The following is an 18078-nucleotide window of genomic DNA, read 5'->3' as shown; positions in this document are numbered from 1 at the left end:
CCCCATCTAGGGTTGCCATATCTTGGAGAGCAAAATGGAGGACAGCTTGAGCTGCTGCCAACCTAAGCCAGCAAAAGAGGCACACAGGGCTGCTGCACCTCATACCTCTTTCCCCGGCTCGGGCTGGCAGCTGCCGTGGCATACAAAGCAGCCCAAGCCCAAAAAATCCAGACATTTCCTTAAAGTGTAAAAATACTGAATATTTGGGACGGGGGAGATGGTAATTCTGCTGCAATTTGGATGGTGACAAAAAAGGAAACACGGGAAATTCTTTGGAAAACTCCCTGGTAAAATTGTTGGCTCATGTAACACCCAGCATGGGATTTAGAAAGCTCAAATAATCCAGGAGCATCTTTAAAACCTGGGCATGCCTCCGCTCTAGCCCGTGACTTTACCTTCTGTGCAACCAATACCACACTGGACCAACAACTAAGCCAAATAAATTTCTCCAAAGGAGCAAGATAGTTCCCGTGTCAAAGGATCAAATGAAGACAGTTATTCAAAGAAGAGGTTTCCAAAGATGAAGACAGTTATTCAAAGGAGAAAGAGGTTTCTCTGAAGATGTCCACAAAGTCAACTAATCTGAAGGCTTTTCAACTGATCCAACTGACAGGGCTTCCAACTGACACAAGGATCATTTCAAACAATTCAAATGGCCTCCCTGGAAACAAAACATTCCACAGCCGGTTGTGAGGTCAGAGCCTGGCCAAGGACTGGAACCAGTGGGCTCTGGGCTCCAGGCATGCTCTCTCTGCCAGGCCCATGTCACCACTTGGTAACTTCAGGTGGCTGCCAAGTCCCTGACCCACCCCTGCATTTAGCCCAAAGCAGGAGGCTTAGGCAGCTGCATCTAGGCTCCCCTTAGAGTTCCCCCAAATCCTCCCAACTTTGCACTCCTTTGGAGAAATGAAGGAAATAAGGCAGGACATGACTCTGATCCAGTTTCTGGCACCTCCTAAAACTCACCTGTTTGCCCAGGAGCAGTGGCGAAGCGTGGGGGGTGCAGGGGCGGCCGGCCACACCGGGCGCAACATCTGGGGTTAGGGTTAGGGGGCGCAAATCCACGGGTTAGGGGGCACAAATTACTTGCCTTGCCCCGGGTGCTGACAACCCACGCTACGCCACTGCCCAGGAGTTGATGGCTAGTGGTCCATTGTTTGGTCATTGTGTTTTATTGGTTCTAGTGGTTTGGATGTTATATTAAATGTTAGTATTTGTGGGCTTCATTGGATTATGGAACTGTTATAGTAAAATCCTTGGGCTCACTTGGATTGCCAGACAAAGACACCAGCCAGGAATATAGGAGCAACATAGCAGCCGGTAGGTCTGATCTTTATTCAAAAGACAGTTGCAACAGGACTTCCACCCACCACATGGAAGAAGCCGGAAGTATTTACAAAATTGAATTGTGTTGGTTTGGGGGATGGTCTGGGGCTGCAGTGTCCTGTTTAACTGGAAACACCCCCCCCCACACACACACCTTAATAAAAATTCTGGTAACAGAACTGCCTTCTCTCTCTGCCTGGATTCTCACCCATAGGCATCTTTTTAAAAACATGTTTGTGCACCTAGAGGCCTTTCTTGGTGTTTTACTGTTTTTTTTTACATGAAAACTCCACCTTTTGTCTGAGGAACTCAAAGTAGGGTACAAGGTACAATTCCTCTCCAAATTATCCTCACAATAACCCTGTGAGGTAGGCTAGGCTGAGAGTCTGAAACCTGGTCCAAGGTCACCCAGTGAGCTTTATAGCCAAGAGGGGATTTGAACCCTGGACACTCGGGTCCTAGTCAGGTCTGGACACCCTGGTATATTATCATTTTAACTGCCCTGTTTTGTCAGCTCCATTTCCCCCCTGTATCTCAAAGCCCATCTAGTCCAGCTTCATGTCCTCATGGTAGCACCACAGATCCTCTTCTGGAAAGCCCACAAGCAGGACCAGAGCGCAGCAACAACAGCAGGGCTTCCCCCACTTGGGAGTCCCAGCAACTGGTATTTGGGGGCACTCCTCACTGCCTCTGATACTGGAAGTTGTAGAGGGCTGTTGCGGCTTTTAATGATGAAACAAGCACACCCTTGCGGAGGAATGACTTCCAGTGAAACTGGGTGAATTTAAATACCAAGCAGCCACTAGAGGGTGCAACAGACACACATTAGCTCCTGTTGCAACTGGGGGTGCAGTGGGGTGGTAGGGGGCTATGCTGATAATGATAATAATAATAATAATAATAATAATAATAATAATAATAATAATAGATTATTATTTATACCCCACCCATCTGGCTGAGTTTTCTGAGCCACTCTGGGCAGCTCCCAATCGAGTGTTAAAAACAATACAGCATTAAATATTAATGCTAGTTAACCTCAGTAATTTATTACATTGTGCCTTTATTTATTTAGCGTATTTTTACCCCCCTCTTCAGCCAAAAAGGCTCCCACAGTGACTTACATGAAATCAGAACAAGACATACAGCGGTACCTCGGGTTACATACGTTTCAGGTTACATACGCTTCAGGTTACAGACTCCGCTAACCCAGAAATAGTGCTTCAGGTTAAGAACTTTGCTTCAGGATGTGAACAGAAATTGTGCTCCAGTGGCACGGCTGCAGCAGGAGGCCCCATTAGCTAAAGTGGTGCTTCAGGTTAAGAACAGTTTCAGGTTAAGAACGGACCTCTGGAACGAATTGAGTACTTAACCCGAGGTATCACTGTATAGGCATTCACATAGACACAGTATATGGAAAATAAAAGTATTTGTAATGTTAATTGGTCTTGATTACTTAGTCTGATGTAAAAAAAAAGTCTTTGGACTAGGACCTGGCAGACCAAGATCCCCCCCCCCTTCAGCCATGCTGCAGCTCCTTGATCCAGCCCTTGCATTGCATTGCATACAACGCTAAGCATACACTGAGCAGACCCACTTAAATTATGATTATGTCCCTTTTTGTTAGTGGGTAGTCTGAGTAACAAGAGATGTGTAGCCTGCACTACCTTGCAGGGCTGTTGTGAGGATTCAACAGGGAGGTGGCCATGGGGGGGGGGGTTGCATGGAGGCTCCTGCTCAGTTGCAATCCCATGGCCAGCCTTGTGAGCTCTCAGTTGGAGAAAGGGCACCGAGGGACAAAGACATTGTTGTTGCACATGTGGCAGTGGGAGGAAGGTGGGCGTCCTGCCTGAGAAAGCGTGACCTGCAAGGAGAGGCTATGACCCTTGAGTAAGCACGGCAGCGGCAGCGCCTCAGCCAGGCGTCCACTCCTTCACTTGACATGGGGTGTGGGGTGGGCACTTCCTCTGCCACCCAGCTAGCCCACTCCCAGTAGCCCCAACATCCCCCAAGCCCAATAGTTAGTGAAGAAGTGAGTTGTGAAGCTGAAGATGGCTTCTTGAAAGTTTTCTATGTGCATAAAGAAAAAACAGAAAAACTTTTATTGTGGTTTCCAAGAACTTCTGAACAAGTTTGGACCCAAGAACCCATGCGAATAATCAGGTCTCACCCTTTCGCTTTTGGGTCTTGTCTTTCTTGAAGCCTAGATGGGTTTTTGCCCTTCCACATTCCATAAGTTGCTGACAGCAGCAGCAGAGCGATTCTAACAACTCAGGCCTGAGGCAATATTCTGATTACCTTTTAGCATGCTGAGATCAGCAGGTTTCGTAGTCCAAATAAACTGGGTGTTCTTGATAAACCAAGGCCCTTCGTTCATTTGTGCTCCAGGGATGTTGAGAGCATCCAGAAATGGCTGTTTCTCCAACAGGTGAGATCACATGTTTGAACCTCTGCACATTTTGCAAGGAAAGGCAACATGATAGATCAGGCATGTCCAAAGTCCATTTTGGGGGCCTAATCCGGCCCGCCGGTCAATTTAATCCGGCCCCTGTGGCAGTTTATTTCCTTGGGTAAAATCCTGAAAAAACCCTCAACAACTTTGGTCGGCCCTCACGGCCCTTCACTTCATCAAATCTGGCCCTCTTTGAAAAAAGTTGGACACCACTGTGATAGATGTTTATAACATTATGTACGACAGAGTAATAGTGTCTGGGTAAAAGTTTTTCTCCCTCATAATGCTGGAACTTGTAGACATTCAATGAAGCTGAAGGTTGGAAGATTCAGGACAAATAAAGTACTTTTTCATGCAGGGCATAGTTAAACTGCGGAACTGACTCTTCACAGGAGGCAGTGATGGCCACCAACGTAGATGCCTTAAAAAGAGGATCAGACCCATTCATGGAGGAAAAGGCTATCAATGGTTACTAGTACCCACAATGGCTATGCTCTGCCTCCATGACTGGAGTCAGTAACTCCTCTCATACCATTTGCTGGAAACCACAGGAGGGGAGAGTGCTCATGTGCTCAAGTCCTGCTTGAGGGTTTCCCACAGGCATGAGAACATGATGCTGGACTGGGTGGGCCATTGGCTTGATCCACCAGGCTGTTGTTCTGTAAAAGCAGAGCCCTGCTTATCTTGTAAATGCTTGGGTCAGCTGCCACCTCTGCTTTCTCCCCCTCTGGGCATGATGGACACCTATGGCAAAGGGTGAAAAGGCACCCCAACAGCATTTCATGTACAAAAGCCAATGAAGCAGTGCATCCATTGCGCCCAAGGGCAGTGGGCAAGCTTGGGAGCCACAGGGCAGGTTTTGTGACATACACAACTCTGTTCCCCATCATCCTGCCCCCTCCCCCCTCTCCCCGCCCCGCGTCTGCTGCCTCACTCTGCCTATCCGTAGGGCCAAGCCTGTGAGCATTTCATCCCCTTGGTGGATTATCCTTTGTTGTCATGGACAGGGGCTGGGACTTTTTGTCACAGCATCCCCAGTGGCAAGATGATGCTATTCATGTCCACTTCCATTGGAAGGATGCCTCCTCCCCACAATGCTCTATTGATGCACCTTAAGTAGTTGTTGCTGCTATTACATTTCTACCCCACCTTTCCTCCAAGGAGCTCAAAGAGACACACAACAGTTCTCTCCCTCTCCATTTTATTCTCACAACCATTGGGAGGAAAACAACAGCTCCTGCAATAAGCTACTTGAGCCAGTGGGTGGCGATAGAAGGGCAACCTGTTCTTCCTCCTCATGGATTCTTTCTCTTTTAGCAACTACTTTTGCTTTTCCCTTCCTCCCTGCCACTCCAATTTTTTTTTGTTCAAGCCAGTTAGTATGAGTTACTTTGTGCTAGTGCTTCTGTATTAGCCAAGTGTGAAGCTTGTGCTCAGAATAGCTTTGTGTGCCGTGACTAATCAACCTTAAGTTTTCTTTGTCCTTTCAACCAGTGGTCTTATCAGACTATTTCTGTGTGCACTCTGCTGTAACATATTTGCCAAACTTTGACAACAACCACCTTGTGGGGTAGATTAGTTTAGGAGACAGTGCCTTGCCAGAAGTCAGCCAAGTGAGCTTCATGACTGAGCATGGATTTCAACTCCAGTCCTCAGGGTCCTAGTCCAACACTCCAACCACTGCACCATACTTTCAGTGATGCTGAATCCTATTATCAGTGGACCACCCAAAGCTTCATTTCTCCAGAAAGCAGTCATTGCTGCTGTTGTTGCAGAGAGCAAATCGTGTCTGCAAGTCATCTGTCTTGTGACTGTGTGGCCCATCTGCTTTTTGTCTCTTTTGGATGGGTTGCCTGCACTGCTGAAATGTGATTCGTTGTTTGATTGATCAATGGCTGTATATCAGTTCTGATATTCTGCCTATGTTTTATTCTTTTAATTCATTAACCGCTTCCCGTGAAACATCCTGAAGTGACTTAACAATAAAAACACCCAAAGTAAAACCATTTCAAAAGTCCGATACAGATTCAAACTGGGATAAAAAAAATCTCCACAGAAAAGGCTTGTCAAAAAAGGGATTTTATAAGCACTGAAAACAGAGTAGTGATGAACACTTAGGAGTAAGCCCCATTGAAACAAGCAGCAAGTCTTCCAAACAAACCTGACCCAACAATGAGTTTCTCTCACATGCGTATCGGACTGGCTACCTTGGAGGCGGGGGCACAGATGGGGAACAACAGGGAAAAGGCTACATTCTCCCACTCCCTGACAATATGGAGAGCTGTTTCAGTGTTTGCCCCATGCCCTGTTTGTAAGCTCAGTTTCAGGCCTCCTGGGTCACACACCTGCAGCAGGTGCTTCTATCACTGTTATTCATTATTCTAGAAAGCGCTAAAATATACTACACACTACAAGGGAGTGAAATGAACAGGCTCTGACCTGCAAGCTGATGATCTAATCTTTTAATCTACACAAGGCTGGTTTGCGGAGGACTCACCTTTTCCTAAGGGAAGCTGTCTCTCTGTCTGACTGTCTCCTTTTTCTCCAGCCAAACTGTCTACTAGCTCGCTTCCCAGTCCCCTCAGGCTTCTCCTGTGGGCCTCTAGCTCAGTTTTCAATCCTCTTTCTGAAACAGGTTTCCTAGCCTGTGGAGCCTTTGGCACAAACACAGACCCATCCCACATTCATCTGGTTCAGTTTCCACCTGTTCTCCTGAGAACAGGTGCCGACTTCCCCTTCTCAGGGTGAGATGAAACTCATTTGGTGCAAAAAGGATTCTCAGGTGTATCTCTATATAAGGTCACATCTGCCCCATCTATTTTGTTAGCATATACAGCAGCAAGTCAACTGCAGTTCAATGAATCCTTGGTTGCAACACACTTGCTCACACCTTTGTTCTCAGAAGGTAAGATTCAAGATGACCGCAGGCCTCAATGTCCAGAGAAAGTGTGAGGAGGAGGAAGTGGCAAATACGATATACAAGCTAAGATGCATCAGTCTAAACCTGAAAGGATACAGGAAAGCCAGCAGAGATAAAAAGATACAAGACTAGTCTGGGAATCTGGAGGTCCCTTACCATCTAAGCTCCAAGCAAACCTTTATTGGCAAGCTGAGTTGCACTCTAACTTCCAACACACACTTTAAAGTCTTGCCTTCCCCCATAGACTCCTGAAAACCATCATTGCTAAGGATGCTGAGAGTAGCTAGGAGGCACCTATTCCCTTCAGAGCTACCAGTCAGTGTTGGTAGACTAGAAGACATCTAAGGCCAAATCCTGTACCAGCAGATGTGGTATAAGGCAGCCTATGTTTCTCTCTGTTTAGCTTATTACTCAACTTTAATGTTAATTTTTGTGTTCTGGAAACTAGCACCGAACTAAGCAGCATTGTGTTGATAGGGGTCTACTAAGATACCAGAAGCAAGCAAGCAGAGACCTTTATACAAATGATGTATCCAGCAAGGAACATCTTTCCCAAAAGGCAAACTTGACCATGTTTCTCCTACTTGGATAATGAAATGTCTCAAGCACAATGACAAGGGAGGAGGAGCACCTTTGCTGTTCCAGTGAGAGGGTGGGTAAATACATGCATGTTCTGCCCTGCAGGAGATTTTCTTATGATGGAGTCCTCCAAGCTATATTTATTCCTAGTGTTGGGAATTTCACCTGCTTGATGGGCATATTGCAACTGTACACAGACTTGAAGTAGCCCAAAGGCTACTGCAGACCTAGGTCCTGCAGACCTAGGGAGTTTCAAAAGAAAGGAGTATTTCACAAGGAAAAACTATCCAGAGTAAATGGGAGAAAGGCACATCTACTACGCTTTTTTTAACTTCTATGGCCCTCCTGGAGTCTTCTGGTCCTGCTTTGCTGGCAGTTAGGGAAAGCTCCATAATACTACCTTAATCAGATATAGCGATTTGGGGTTGTCAAAAGCCTACTTAGTACCATGGATAAAATGCACCCAATTTGGGGCATGTTTGTGGTGGTTTAACTACAAAAGGTTCGTTTCAGTCATTTTCATGTTTGTCATCTGGTTTCAAACGATTGGAAAGTCTGCAGACTTGCATTACAGGCTCCCATTAGCCTTTAAAAAGGCTATACAGACCACACCCAGCCAACACAATTCAAAGTTCACAAGTTTAAAATACTTTTATTTTTCTGAAAACATTTTTCTTCCTTCATATCTGTATGAAAGAGCAATTACAAAATAGGAAAATTGTCTCCTTTTTTTCAAACGGCATTTTTAGGTACAGCAGCTGCATTTATCCGACAGTGGCTCTTTGCAGACACAACTCTTGGCACATTTGGCGCATCCAGCTGGGCAACAGGAGCAGCAGCCTGAAAGAGATGGGCAAAAAATGACATTGGATGTTTAGCGTGCCAAAGAGATTAATGGCCTTTAGTAATTTAAGTGGCTGGCATTATAACAAATTAAGAGGGATAGTGAAATGTCTCCAGCACAATAAGGAAGAAGGAAAAGTGGTTAAGGTGCCATCAGCTTGTATAAGGGGTACAATGACTGCACAGCAACTACAGATACAAACGTAACTAGCCCAAAATCTGAAGTCACTTTTGGCAGATCAACAGCTTCAAAAAAAAAAATGAGAGGAAAACCAATTCTTCCAGTCCAGTTTATAAAAGCTTTCATGACTCCTTGCGTCAAGTAGTTGTCAGCCAACAAGAGGAACTTTCTCTATTTCAGTTCCCCTGATGCTGGGTATTTAATAAGCCTGGCATGATTTGCACTGGGCATGGGTGAGAGAAATACAGAAGTTCAAGTTTAGGAGGTTTCCCTAAATTCAAAATGAATACCAAGAGATGTTAACTTTTAATGAATTTGTTCAAGAATAGAACTTAACCTTGTGAAAGGACAAGCCTTGGAAAAGAGGCTTATAAGGGAGAACATTATGTCCAATCCTATGTATATTTTGTCAGAATCAAATCCCAAATAGTTCAGTGAGAATCACTCTCAAGTACACATGCTAGGACTGCATTGCAAGTTCCTGTGTGAGATCAGCAGCCAACACCATTCATTTAGAGCACATGGCTGCTCCCCAGTATCCTGGAAACTGTAGATTACCCTTCAGCTCTGTGGTTCCCAGCACCCTTAACAAACTACCATTCCCAGGATTCTTGGGGAGGGGGGAGAAGCTATATGCTTTAAACACAGTCTGAATTTACCTGCAAAACTCTTAGCTTCTAGGTTTTAACCAGCCCCTTCTGATTCATGGAACTTTTATTGGGTTCACAAAGAGATACTCACTTTTTTTGCATGAAGTGCATTTGCAATTTTTGCATTTGCAGGAGCCGGCACAGGAACAAGAGCCACCTGGAAGGGGGAGAAATATACATGCCACTGAGTTAAATTAAAATAAAACTTCACCCTTCGTCCCTTCAAACAGAAATATATGCTTGCACTGAAGCCACTGAAACCAATGGCTATAGGGCTGCATACAGACTACTCCTTCTCGATAATAAAAATAGAAGCAATACAAGTTTGCCAAATTGCCATCTATGGCTATAGGAAGGAAGAATAAAATTCAGAAGTAAATTGGAGGCAAAGCTCCTAAGTTTAATGAAAATGCTTTGGGATGGTTCCAGGACCCAGAAACCAAAAAGGGTAAGTTCCCAGTGTTTATACTGTGGGCTTCTTTCTTAAGTGGGACTGCTTTGTGACAGGGAATAGTACCACTAGCTTGGATCAAGCACTAGAGCCAGTTCTAAAGTGTAGAAAGACTGAAGTTCTGAGAATCTGAACAGAGATCACAGAGTAACTAAACAAGTTAGTTACTAAGCATCCCACTATTTACCCAATTAGCATTGGGACAACTGTAAGCAAGAATCTCCAGGGTCACAGATTCCCAGAGAACTGCAATACTTTTTTGTTCATAGTACAGTGGTACCTCGGGTTAAGTACTTAATTCGTTCCGGAGGTCCGTTCTTAACCTGAAACTGTTCTTAACCTGAAGCACCACTTTAGCTAATGGGGCCTCCCGCTGCCGCCGGAGCACGATTTCTGTTCTCATCCTGAAGCAAAGTTCTTAACCCGAGGTACTATTTCTGGGTCAGCGGAGTCTGTATCCTGAAGCGTATGTAACCCGAGGTACCACTGTAGTAACATTCAAGTGCAGAAGTGACTAGCTTTAGAGCATCAGAGTACTTTCAAGGAGAACAGCACTGCCAAAGCAGGCATCTGAAGAGCAAGGAAATCACATTTTTGCTCAATATGATTTTGTGGATGCTGTAAGGAGACTGAACAGAGGAAGGAAGGGCCTGCTCAAATACATAATGACACCTGCAACAGTAAGCATGGCAATTGTAGGCCTGTAGATGTTGGTGGCTAAAACTGATTACTGTATCTTAAAAGCACTGTTGAAAGCAGGACTCACAATAAAAATGGGTGCTACACCACAATCCTAAGCCTATTTACTTAGAAATAAATATTTGTGTAGTAAAGCTGCATGCGATTCGGACCCATTAAAAACTTCCCCTGTGGTCCGTCCCCCCCATGCAAGCTATAGAAGAGTATAGGAAGCAATAAGTATAAGTCTGCAGTGACTCCACCTCCACCCACCCCCTGCTCTCTTTAGACGGCAATGTGTGCTAAGCCCAGGGCACTGCAGCATTTGGGATCCTTTGTGCTCATTCTGCAGAACTGCCCCCACAAAGGTCCATTTTCCCTAGCCAGGCAGCTTGTCCCTCTGCTTCTTTTTTTTTTAATAATATTTTTATTAAGATTTTTACATAGGAAAAAAAGAAAAGAAAAATACAAAAATACAAAAAGAAAAAGAAAAACAAATAAAAACAGTTCTATTTTCATAATATTCCTTGCATTTACTTATTTCCCAGACTTCCCCACACCTCCCCTCACTGTATTCCAGTTCCAATATTTACTCAGCAAATCCCTTCCCTCTATCTTATCTTAATCTTTGTCCCTCTGCTTCAGCCTTCTGCCACCCCGTACCCTCCAGATGCAGTTGGGACTGACTCCCATCAATCCCGGCCAACACAGCCCATCCGTCGGGGGTTATGGGTGTTGTTGTCCAACACATCTGGAAGACAGAAGGCTGGGGGGAACCTGCTCTAACTCACCTACCAGGCCAGCAGCAGCTCTGCAGAGGTTCAGAAAAAAGTCTGAGACCAGGGATGGAACCTGGGACCGTCTGGGTACAGAGCGCGCTCTTTGAGCCACCGATCCCTGGCTCTTTCTAAAGCAGTCGAGCAAGTGGAATGAAGACTTACCAGTGGCGCAGGCGCAGTCCTGAGGATCCATCGCAGTTGCAGGAATGATCACAGATCGGAGAATTAAACGAGGCAAGAGGAGATGTGTGGCCTGAGGGCAGCCTCTGCCGGCATATTTATAAGCAGCCGGAAGGCAGGCGCGGCGAGTGCAAAGCACCCGCCCCTTTCCTGCGCACGGACCGGCTCCGGACGGCGGGCAGAGGCGGCGAGGGGTGCAAAAGCGAAACCCACGCAGCGCCGCGTGCAAAGGAAGGCGGCCCCCGCGCGGCTCCGTGCGCACATTTCGTAATCGGCGCCCTTGCCAAAGGTCCAGCCTCTCCTCCCCTCCACTTATGGAGCTGCGTGCAAAAATTAGTCTCTCTTTCCCTGAAGCATTGCACGATCGAGCCGTCGGCTCCGCGTGCAAAAATCGACCGCTTCCAGGCGGGGGCGGCGCATGGAAGATTTTGCAAGAAGGGGGAAACTTGCAGTGAGAGGGAAATTCAGTGACGGGTCATTTTCTCTTCCCGTTGGAAGAGCATGTCCATGTTTACTTGTGTGGATCTGAAATGGATTTCGTTATTTAAAGCATTAAAAAGAGATTGTGGTTGTTGTAAACAAAATCTGCCCTTTTTCCCTTATGGGGTATCCAAGAACATGGTCATCAACGCAAAAAGGAGCCCAGATAAATGCAAGTGAGAAAACGGTCCCAGTACTGAAGCTTTCAATATTAAAAGACGCCGCGCAAAATGAAAAAAGTGATTGGAAGGGGGAAAGTAAGCTCTATTCTTCGTTACCCTGTGCATTTAAAGTATAGCTGAGCTGCTTCATTTTATTTAGGGCATCCCTTCCCAGCAGGGGATTAAAATCTGAACTCAGGAGGGCTGGATCCTGAGACCTGTTTACAATTGTGGGACTCAGCGCTGTGACAGCTGAAGTAGTAACAAGTAATGGCTTCTGAACACCGTAAAGAGTAGTTTCCACCTCATTATTTAGCTACACATTTGGGGATCAAAAAGAAAAGGGCGTTTGAATCCCACTTTTCATTTTCTTAAGCTGTTCAGCCATGAACCTTGTCAAGGAAGGAATCTTTAGCCTCAGTTGTCCATTTGTAAAACGGGGGTAATGACACCAGGAGATTACAGTTCCAGGTTGGTGGCTCCGTTTCTCAGTTATGCCAAAACCAGAGTCCTCTGCCACCTTTAAGACTAACACCTGACCTCAAAAAGGTTGAGATTCCTGCATTATACGGGGTTGGACTAGATGACCTTCAGTGTACCTTCCAACTCTACAGGTCTATGATTCTAGAAGGACATGGTAGAGCTAGGAAAGTTTCAAAAACGGGCAATTTGCCTCCAGCAAGATGTAGTGACACCCACCCACTTAGCTTTGAATAAGGATTGGTCAAATTCATGGAGGGTAAGGCTGTGTGTGGCTGCTAGTGACACAACGGTTGTATTCTCCCTCCACTGTTCGAGGGCTTCCCAGAGGCATATAATTGGCCACTGTGAGATCAGGATGCTGAATTAGATATGCCACTGGGCTGATCTTATGTTCCTATACATTTATGTTGTAAAATGCAAGGGTGTTTTGTTTTGTTTTTTACAGGAGTATTCAACATTAGGCTTTCTCTTGCCCTGCAACAGCAGTTTCTGACTTTGGAAGGCATAATGGCCTTGGGGCACAACTTTCTAAATGGTAGTAAAGGTAAAGGGACCCCTGACCGTTAGGTCCGGTCGTGGCTGACTCTGGGGTTGCGGCGCTCATCTTGCTTTATTGGCCGAGGGAGCCGGTGTACAGCTTCCGGGTCATGTGGCCAGCATGACTAAATGGTACTGTGCATTATTTCATTTGCTTCCTAATTCAGCCCTGCTGCATTTGGGGGTTTATTCTTCTGAATGGGGGGCCCTGGACTACTGCCCCAAAGTTCTGCCTTGACAGTGCTACAGGTCGCAATAATAAATCTGATATCTTTAGGGTTGCTTGCTGTAGTGTGGGGTGAATCTAGTAATCATGTTAGATCACTGTGTATGCACACCCACCCACACAGAGAACAAGAACTGGAAATGACAGGTTTCTATTTTGGAGAAGAAACAGACTTCTGTCACTGAACTTTTTGAACAAAGCACACTGAGTCCTGTACACACGGTATGCCTTTCATTTGCATTTTCCTCTGCACCCCATTCAAAGCAGGCACTGCTCCTCTTGCTCAGTCTCCTGTGCTGTGTGCAAACACAGTTCCCTCGGCCCCAACACATGGCAATACAAACATACCTAGTGCCATGTGCAAACTCCTTCCGGGTGCAGTGCAGTAGTTTTATCTGGGAACATGTTTAATGCTGACTCAAGGGTGAGTCAGCCATTGTGTGACCAAAGGGAAAGAGAGGTAAAAGTGAGGGGGGCAGTTCCTGAGAAATATGATTGTGTTGCAAAGGTTCGTGCTGATGGGCTTAAGCAAAAACTTACATAGCAAAGGTGAATTCCAAAATCCACATTTTTATTAATTTTTCTTTTCTTTCTTTCCTTTTTAATTATTAATGAACTGCATTTAAATCAGACAGTTTTGACATTCCATCTCCTGATGAAAATATTTCCTTTTTTGCCATTCTTAGACAATTTGATTCAGCATGAGCCATTTGTTCTGTATTTTATTATTTTATACTTTAATGAATTTATAGTTCAGTGCCATCTCCCAGTGTTATTCTCACAACAACCGTGGAAGCTAGGAGGGTAGGTAGAGATGGTGACTGGCTTAGGGTTGCCCAGTGAGCTTCACGGCCAAACAGGGATTGTAGGACTTATGACACCAGCCAAAGTACCACAAAACAGTAACAGTGAGCAAGCTTCTGTATTCTCTGGAACACATCATGAGGCTAGATGTTAAATGCAGCAGGGCTGAAAAAAAGCACACTCACTGATAGTGATGCCTGGAGTCTGCATTAAGTCATCATCTTAAGGTGGAACGTGGGAGGAGGGAGCAGACAATGAAGTTAAACTGTCCTACCTGCCCTGAAGGGTTCATGTTGCATCACAAGGGGTTTCTGTTGAGTGATTTGAAAGAGAGAGAGAGAGAGAGAATTATCATTATGTCATAATGATGATACACTACTGCAGTTCACACTTCAACACTGGTGTTGTCAATTTGTGCCAGGTCTTGGGAGAGAGGGCTGCCATGATAGAACCAAGAAGATACAGTCAAGCTGCTTGAAAGGAGTTGCTCCAGCCTGAGGGATGAAATTATCTGTTTGTTTGTTTGTTTGTTTGTGTAGGTGGGGGGGGGAGGGGGTTCTTCCCCATCTTGCCGCTGTGGAACCTTTAGAAGAGTCTTGCTCTTCCTGGTGCCCTCCAGACTACATGTTCCACCAGCAATGGCTGGTTGGGTCTGGTGGGGATTGCAATCCAAAACATCTGGAGGGCAAAACATCTGAAGAAGGCTGAAGTGGAAACTGATCTATTAGGGCAAACAGGGCTCTGTCCCTGCAGCCTCAAGCCCACCTGCCTGCCGCCTTACAACCAGGCCAATGGATGGTCTTCTTGGCTCTCTGCTTCCTCCTTCTTAGTCTCAGTTGTGTCTGAGTGAAACTTAGCAAGGAGGAAGATGAGGACAAAGCTAGAACTGGTTAGCTCTGCTTGTCAGTGGTTGTGTACACATTATATGAACACATATTACCCCCCTCTCCTTACTCTGAGGAGTAAGCTACAGTTCCCAGGATCCACTGGGGGGAAGCAAAGTACATTACACGTCTGGTGTGTACACAGCATCTCCAGCTGCCATTGGCTTCCCTGCCTCCTGCCCTACCACCCACAATGAGCACCAGTCTCCACTACATATGGGTATAAGTGTGTATATTTGTGTAACATTTGCAAGGGTGAATCTCTCCTACAAATACCCACCCACCCTTTTTCATTACTTTTCTGTGGTGATCCCTGATTATGGAATGCTGTCCCTAAGGAGACACATTTGGCAACAGCTGAAGATTTTCTGAATCTGGTTAACACTTCCCCATTTCTCCCAGGCATTTTAGATACAATTTGTAGTCAGAACTGTTTTTAGTCCTTAGTTTTAGGTTTTCAACTTGCCTTTTATTTGTTGATTCTTCTTTTTAAATGCATTTTTGCAACGTGGGGGTCTGCTTTCTCCATAATCTTATTTACCTTCATCATGTACCTTACTTTCCCTCGCTAAATTAAAAAGTCGCAAATGAGGCAATTCCCCCCCCCCCCGGATAATTTCTCCAGTCCCTTGGTCATGTTGGTTGCCTTTTTCTTAGCCTTGTCTATCTCTGCAATATCCTTTTCTAGGTGAGTTGGATCAAGCACGTTTTGGGTGGTCTGTCTTTTTGCCCCAATTGTAGCAACACTTTCTGGCCGAGAAATGTGTTGGCCTTATATGTTGACACAAACGTTCCCGCAAATGTTAGCACTTGTTTTGTTTCCAAGGTGCTTGCTCTCAGGCCCCAACAAATGAGAACCCTGCCAGTACCGTTCATTCATTTTGTGAATGTTTACTCACAAATGCTGACTTTATTTTGCTTGGATGCTGGCAAGGTTTGTACTGTGTGTATTTGATTGCACAACTGGTAGCTGGAATTTATGTCTCCACTGCTCTAGAAAAGACACGGTGTTCCTGGAAGTAGTTCATTGATTTCCAAATGTTTTGGGTGATGGCTGTGAATAGGGAATCAAACCCCTTCCTCTCAAAGTGATGTTGTTGACTCACCAATGTCAAGAAACCAGCCACCCAGTTTAGATTCTGTACAGGTTATCTTTTGGTAAGCAGTGGAGAGACATGGAGTGAGGAGAGGAACTGAACTGCAAGGAGGGTGTATATTAGAGGGACATTCAGAATCAATGCCACAGGACATGCAAACATGGGGCATTAATTGAATCACACTAAATCCTGGAAAAAAAAGTGTTCTCAGTCTAGGAGGTGGGGAAGCATCCTGCCCTGGGGGTTTCATTTTGGGGATGCTCTTGGAGACTCAGGAGGCCTTGATGGCTAGGAGTGCCTTTTCTCAGCTCCAGCTGATTTGCCAGCAGAAACCCCTTTTGGAAAGAGGATCTAGCCATTCTAATCCATGCTCTGGTAACTTCCATATTGGATTGTTGCAGTGCACACTACATGGGGCTGCCATTGAAGAGAACTTGAAAAGGCTTTATTTGATCAAAAATGCAACCAGATTTATGTCTGGGGTTCCATGTAGATCTCACATAAGCTCTGGTTTAAAACAGCTGGCATGGTTGCCAGTTCACTTCAGGGCCCAATTCAAGGTGGTCACATTAGTGTTTGAAGCCCTAAATGACTTAGGACCCAAATATCTTAAAGATTGCCTCCTTCCCTACAAACCCTCTCAGAGGTGTTTAGATCAGCAGAGGCTTGGCATGGTGGTGGCCTGAGAGGCAGCATTCTCCGTGACAGACTCTCCAGGACTTCAGACAGGAATTTTCCCCAGCCTTACCCTGGGATGCTGGGAATTGAACCTGAGGCTTGCACTGGCTTCCCATCTGCTACCTGGTCAAGTTGAAGGTTCTAGTGCACAAAGATCTGAATAACTTGGGCCCAGGGTAGCTTAAGGATCACATTTCCCCGTGCACCCCAAGTTGATCACTGAGATCATCAGGGAGCAGGGGATCCTTTTAGTGGCTCCGTCTCTGACTCATGTCAATAAAGAAGTTGTTGCCTTCAGAGTCTGGGGCCAAACTCTATGGAACTCCCTCTGACAAGGAGTTAGACAGGCACCATGCCTAGTTAGTTTCGGGTACCTGCTTAATTTCATTTCAGGAGGTCTTTGCACCCTGAATGCTTCTCATGTTTTGTGTTTTTGTTTTCTTGAGGTTTTAATTGGGGGGGGGGTTGTGTTTTAAAATTTGTATATTGTATATGTTAATGTTGAGACCTACGTGGTGAAAAATGGAATATAAAATTTCAATAAATAAATTCTACTTACAATGCATCCGTTGAAATGAATGAACCTAACTTAGTCATGTACATTTATTCCAGTGGCTCTACTCTTGAGAAAAACTTAGTTGGATACTACCTCATTTGAGTTGGGCTAACCCAGTCTCTTCGCCCTGGTGACACCAATTCCTTGGGGGTGAAAGGGGAGCCACTGGCCTGTTAACCATCATTTCTTCTGCTCCACAGAATCCAATGACAACAACTGATAACTAAATTCCTTCTGTCCGACCTGTTTACTGATGTAATCCCTCAGTGCATTATTTTGTTCATGTTGAACTATGACATTAGAATGTGACCATGAGATAGAATATGGAAATTAGACAGATAACCTCCCAGATTCGGTGCTAACAATTGCTCCATTTATACACCCCTCCAGCAATGACTAGATTAGAAAGACCTGTGTAACTGGTGTTCCTTGTGTGGCTTCAGTGTTCATACACACAGTGGAACTGTGTGGGTTGGCTTCGGTGCCAGGAGAGCTGGATTAGGTGGTTCAGTTGGAATCTGCTTAATACAAGGATTCCCAGTGTGTGCCTGCCAGAACCTAATATGGTGCTCACAAAAGGTCACAGTAAATATCCCCTCAAAATAAAATCTTGAATAAAATGATCTCTCTGCTTGGGTCCTGTTTGCAGTGTCTTAGCCTCTCCTACATTATTAACCCCCCTGCCACCCAAATGCCTACATTACATTGTATGGCAGCATTGGAGACCACCCTCTGTTCTGAACTTGGGAGAGGCAACAACAACAACAAACAATGATTCAGCATGGCAGCAGGTGATACCTTTTCCCCACTGAGTGGGTGGCTGATGGGTTATGCACCCACACCATTTTGTGGTCCTGTCTCTTTTTCTTCCCTTTTGGATGTGGCAGCCATTTTGTGCTATGCCATGCCCTCGTGGCAGCCATTTTGAGACTGGTACCCACAGCAGTTTCTCAAAATTCCAACTGCACCCACTGGCCCAAAAACGTCTTTTAAGACCTAATCAATTCACCTTGTGAATTGCCAGTGTGGTGTGGTGGTTAAGAGTGGTAGTCTCGTAATCTGGGGAACCGGGTTCAAGTCTCCGCTCCTCCACATGCAGCTGCTGGGTGACCTTGGGCTAGTCACACTTCTTTGAA

At 45.4% G+C, this 18078-nt stretch overlaps 1 protein-coding gene and 1 long non-coding RNA gene across 2 annotated transcripts; both read right to left on the bottom strand.

The window, feature by feature from the left end:
* Nucleotides 1-7910: 7910 nt before the first annotated feature.
* On the bottom strand, nt 7911-11258 carry LOC310683151 (metallothionein). Its single transcript, XM_083452738.1, has 3 exons — nt 11019-11258; nt 9040-9105; nt 7911-8114 (listed from the first exon to the last, which is right to left on the bottom strand). The coding sequence occupies exons 1-3, from the start codon at nt 11047-11049 to the stop codon at nt 8020-8022; spliced, it is 192 nt and encodes a 63-aa protein (XP_083308864.1). The 5' UTR covers nt 11050-11258; the 3' UTR covers nt 7911-8019.
* Nucleotides 11259-12738: 1480 nt separating this feature from the next.
* LOC310683156 lies at nt 12739-17939 on the bottom strand. Its single transcript, XR_014514306.1, has 3 exons — nt 17741-17939; nt 14002-14038; nt 12739-13892 (listed from the first exon to the last, which is right to left on the bottom strand). It is a non-coding gene; the product is annotated as an uncharacterized lncRNA (long non-coding RNA).
* Between the last annotated feature and the right edge of the window lie 139 nt (nt 17940-18078).

The sequence above is a fragment of the Podarcis tiliguerta genome (assembly GCF_965153285.1).
Source record: "Podarcis tiliguerta genome assembly, chromosome: 8".
NCBI classification, from domain to species: domain Eukaryota; kingdom Metazoa; phylum Chordata; class Lepidosauria; order Squamata; family Lacertidae; genus Podarcis; species Podarcis tiliguerta.
This window is presented reverse-complemented; position numbering and strand designations above follow the sequence as displayed.

Bases quoted from the DNA above. Each gene is read 5' to 3' on its own strand.
- LOC310683151 (XM_083452738.1), bottom strand. From the start codon at position 11,049: ATGGATCCTCAGGACTGCGCCTGCGCCACTG. The intron at 9,106-11,018 runs GTAAGTCTTCAT...TCCCCCTTCCAG, and splicing joins GGACTGCGCCTGCGCCACTG to GTGGCTCTTGTTCCTGTGCC. The intron at 8,115-9,039 runs GTGAGTATCTCT...CATCTCTTTCAG, and splicing joins ATGCACTTCATGCAAAAAAA to GCTGCTGCTCCTGTTGCCCA.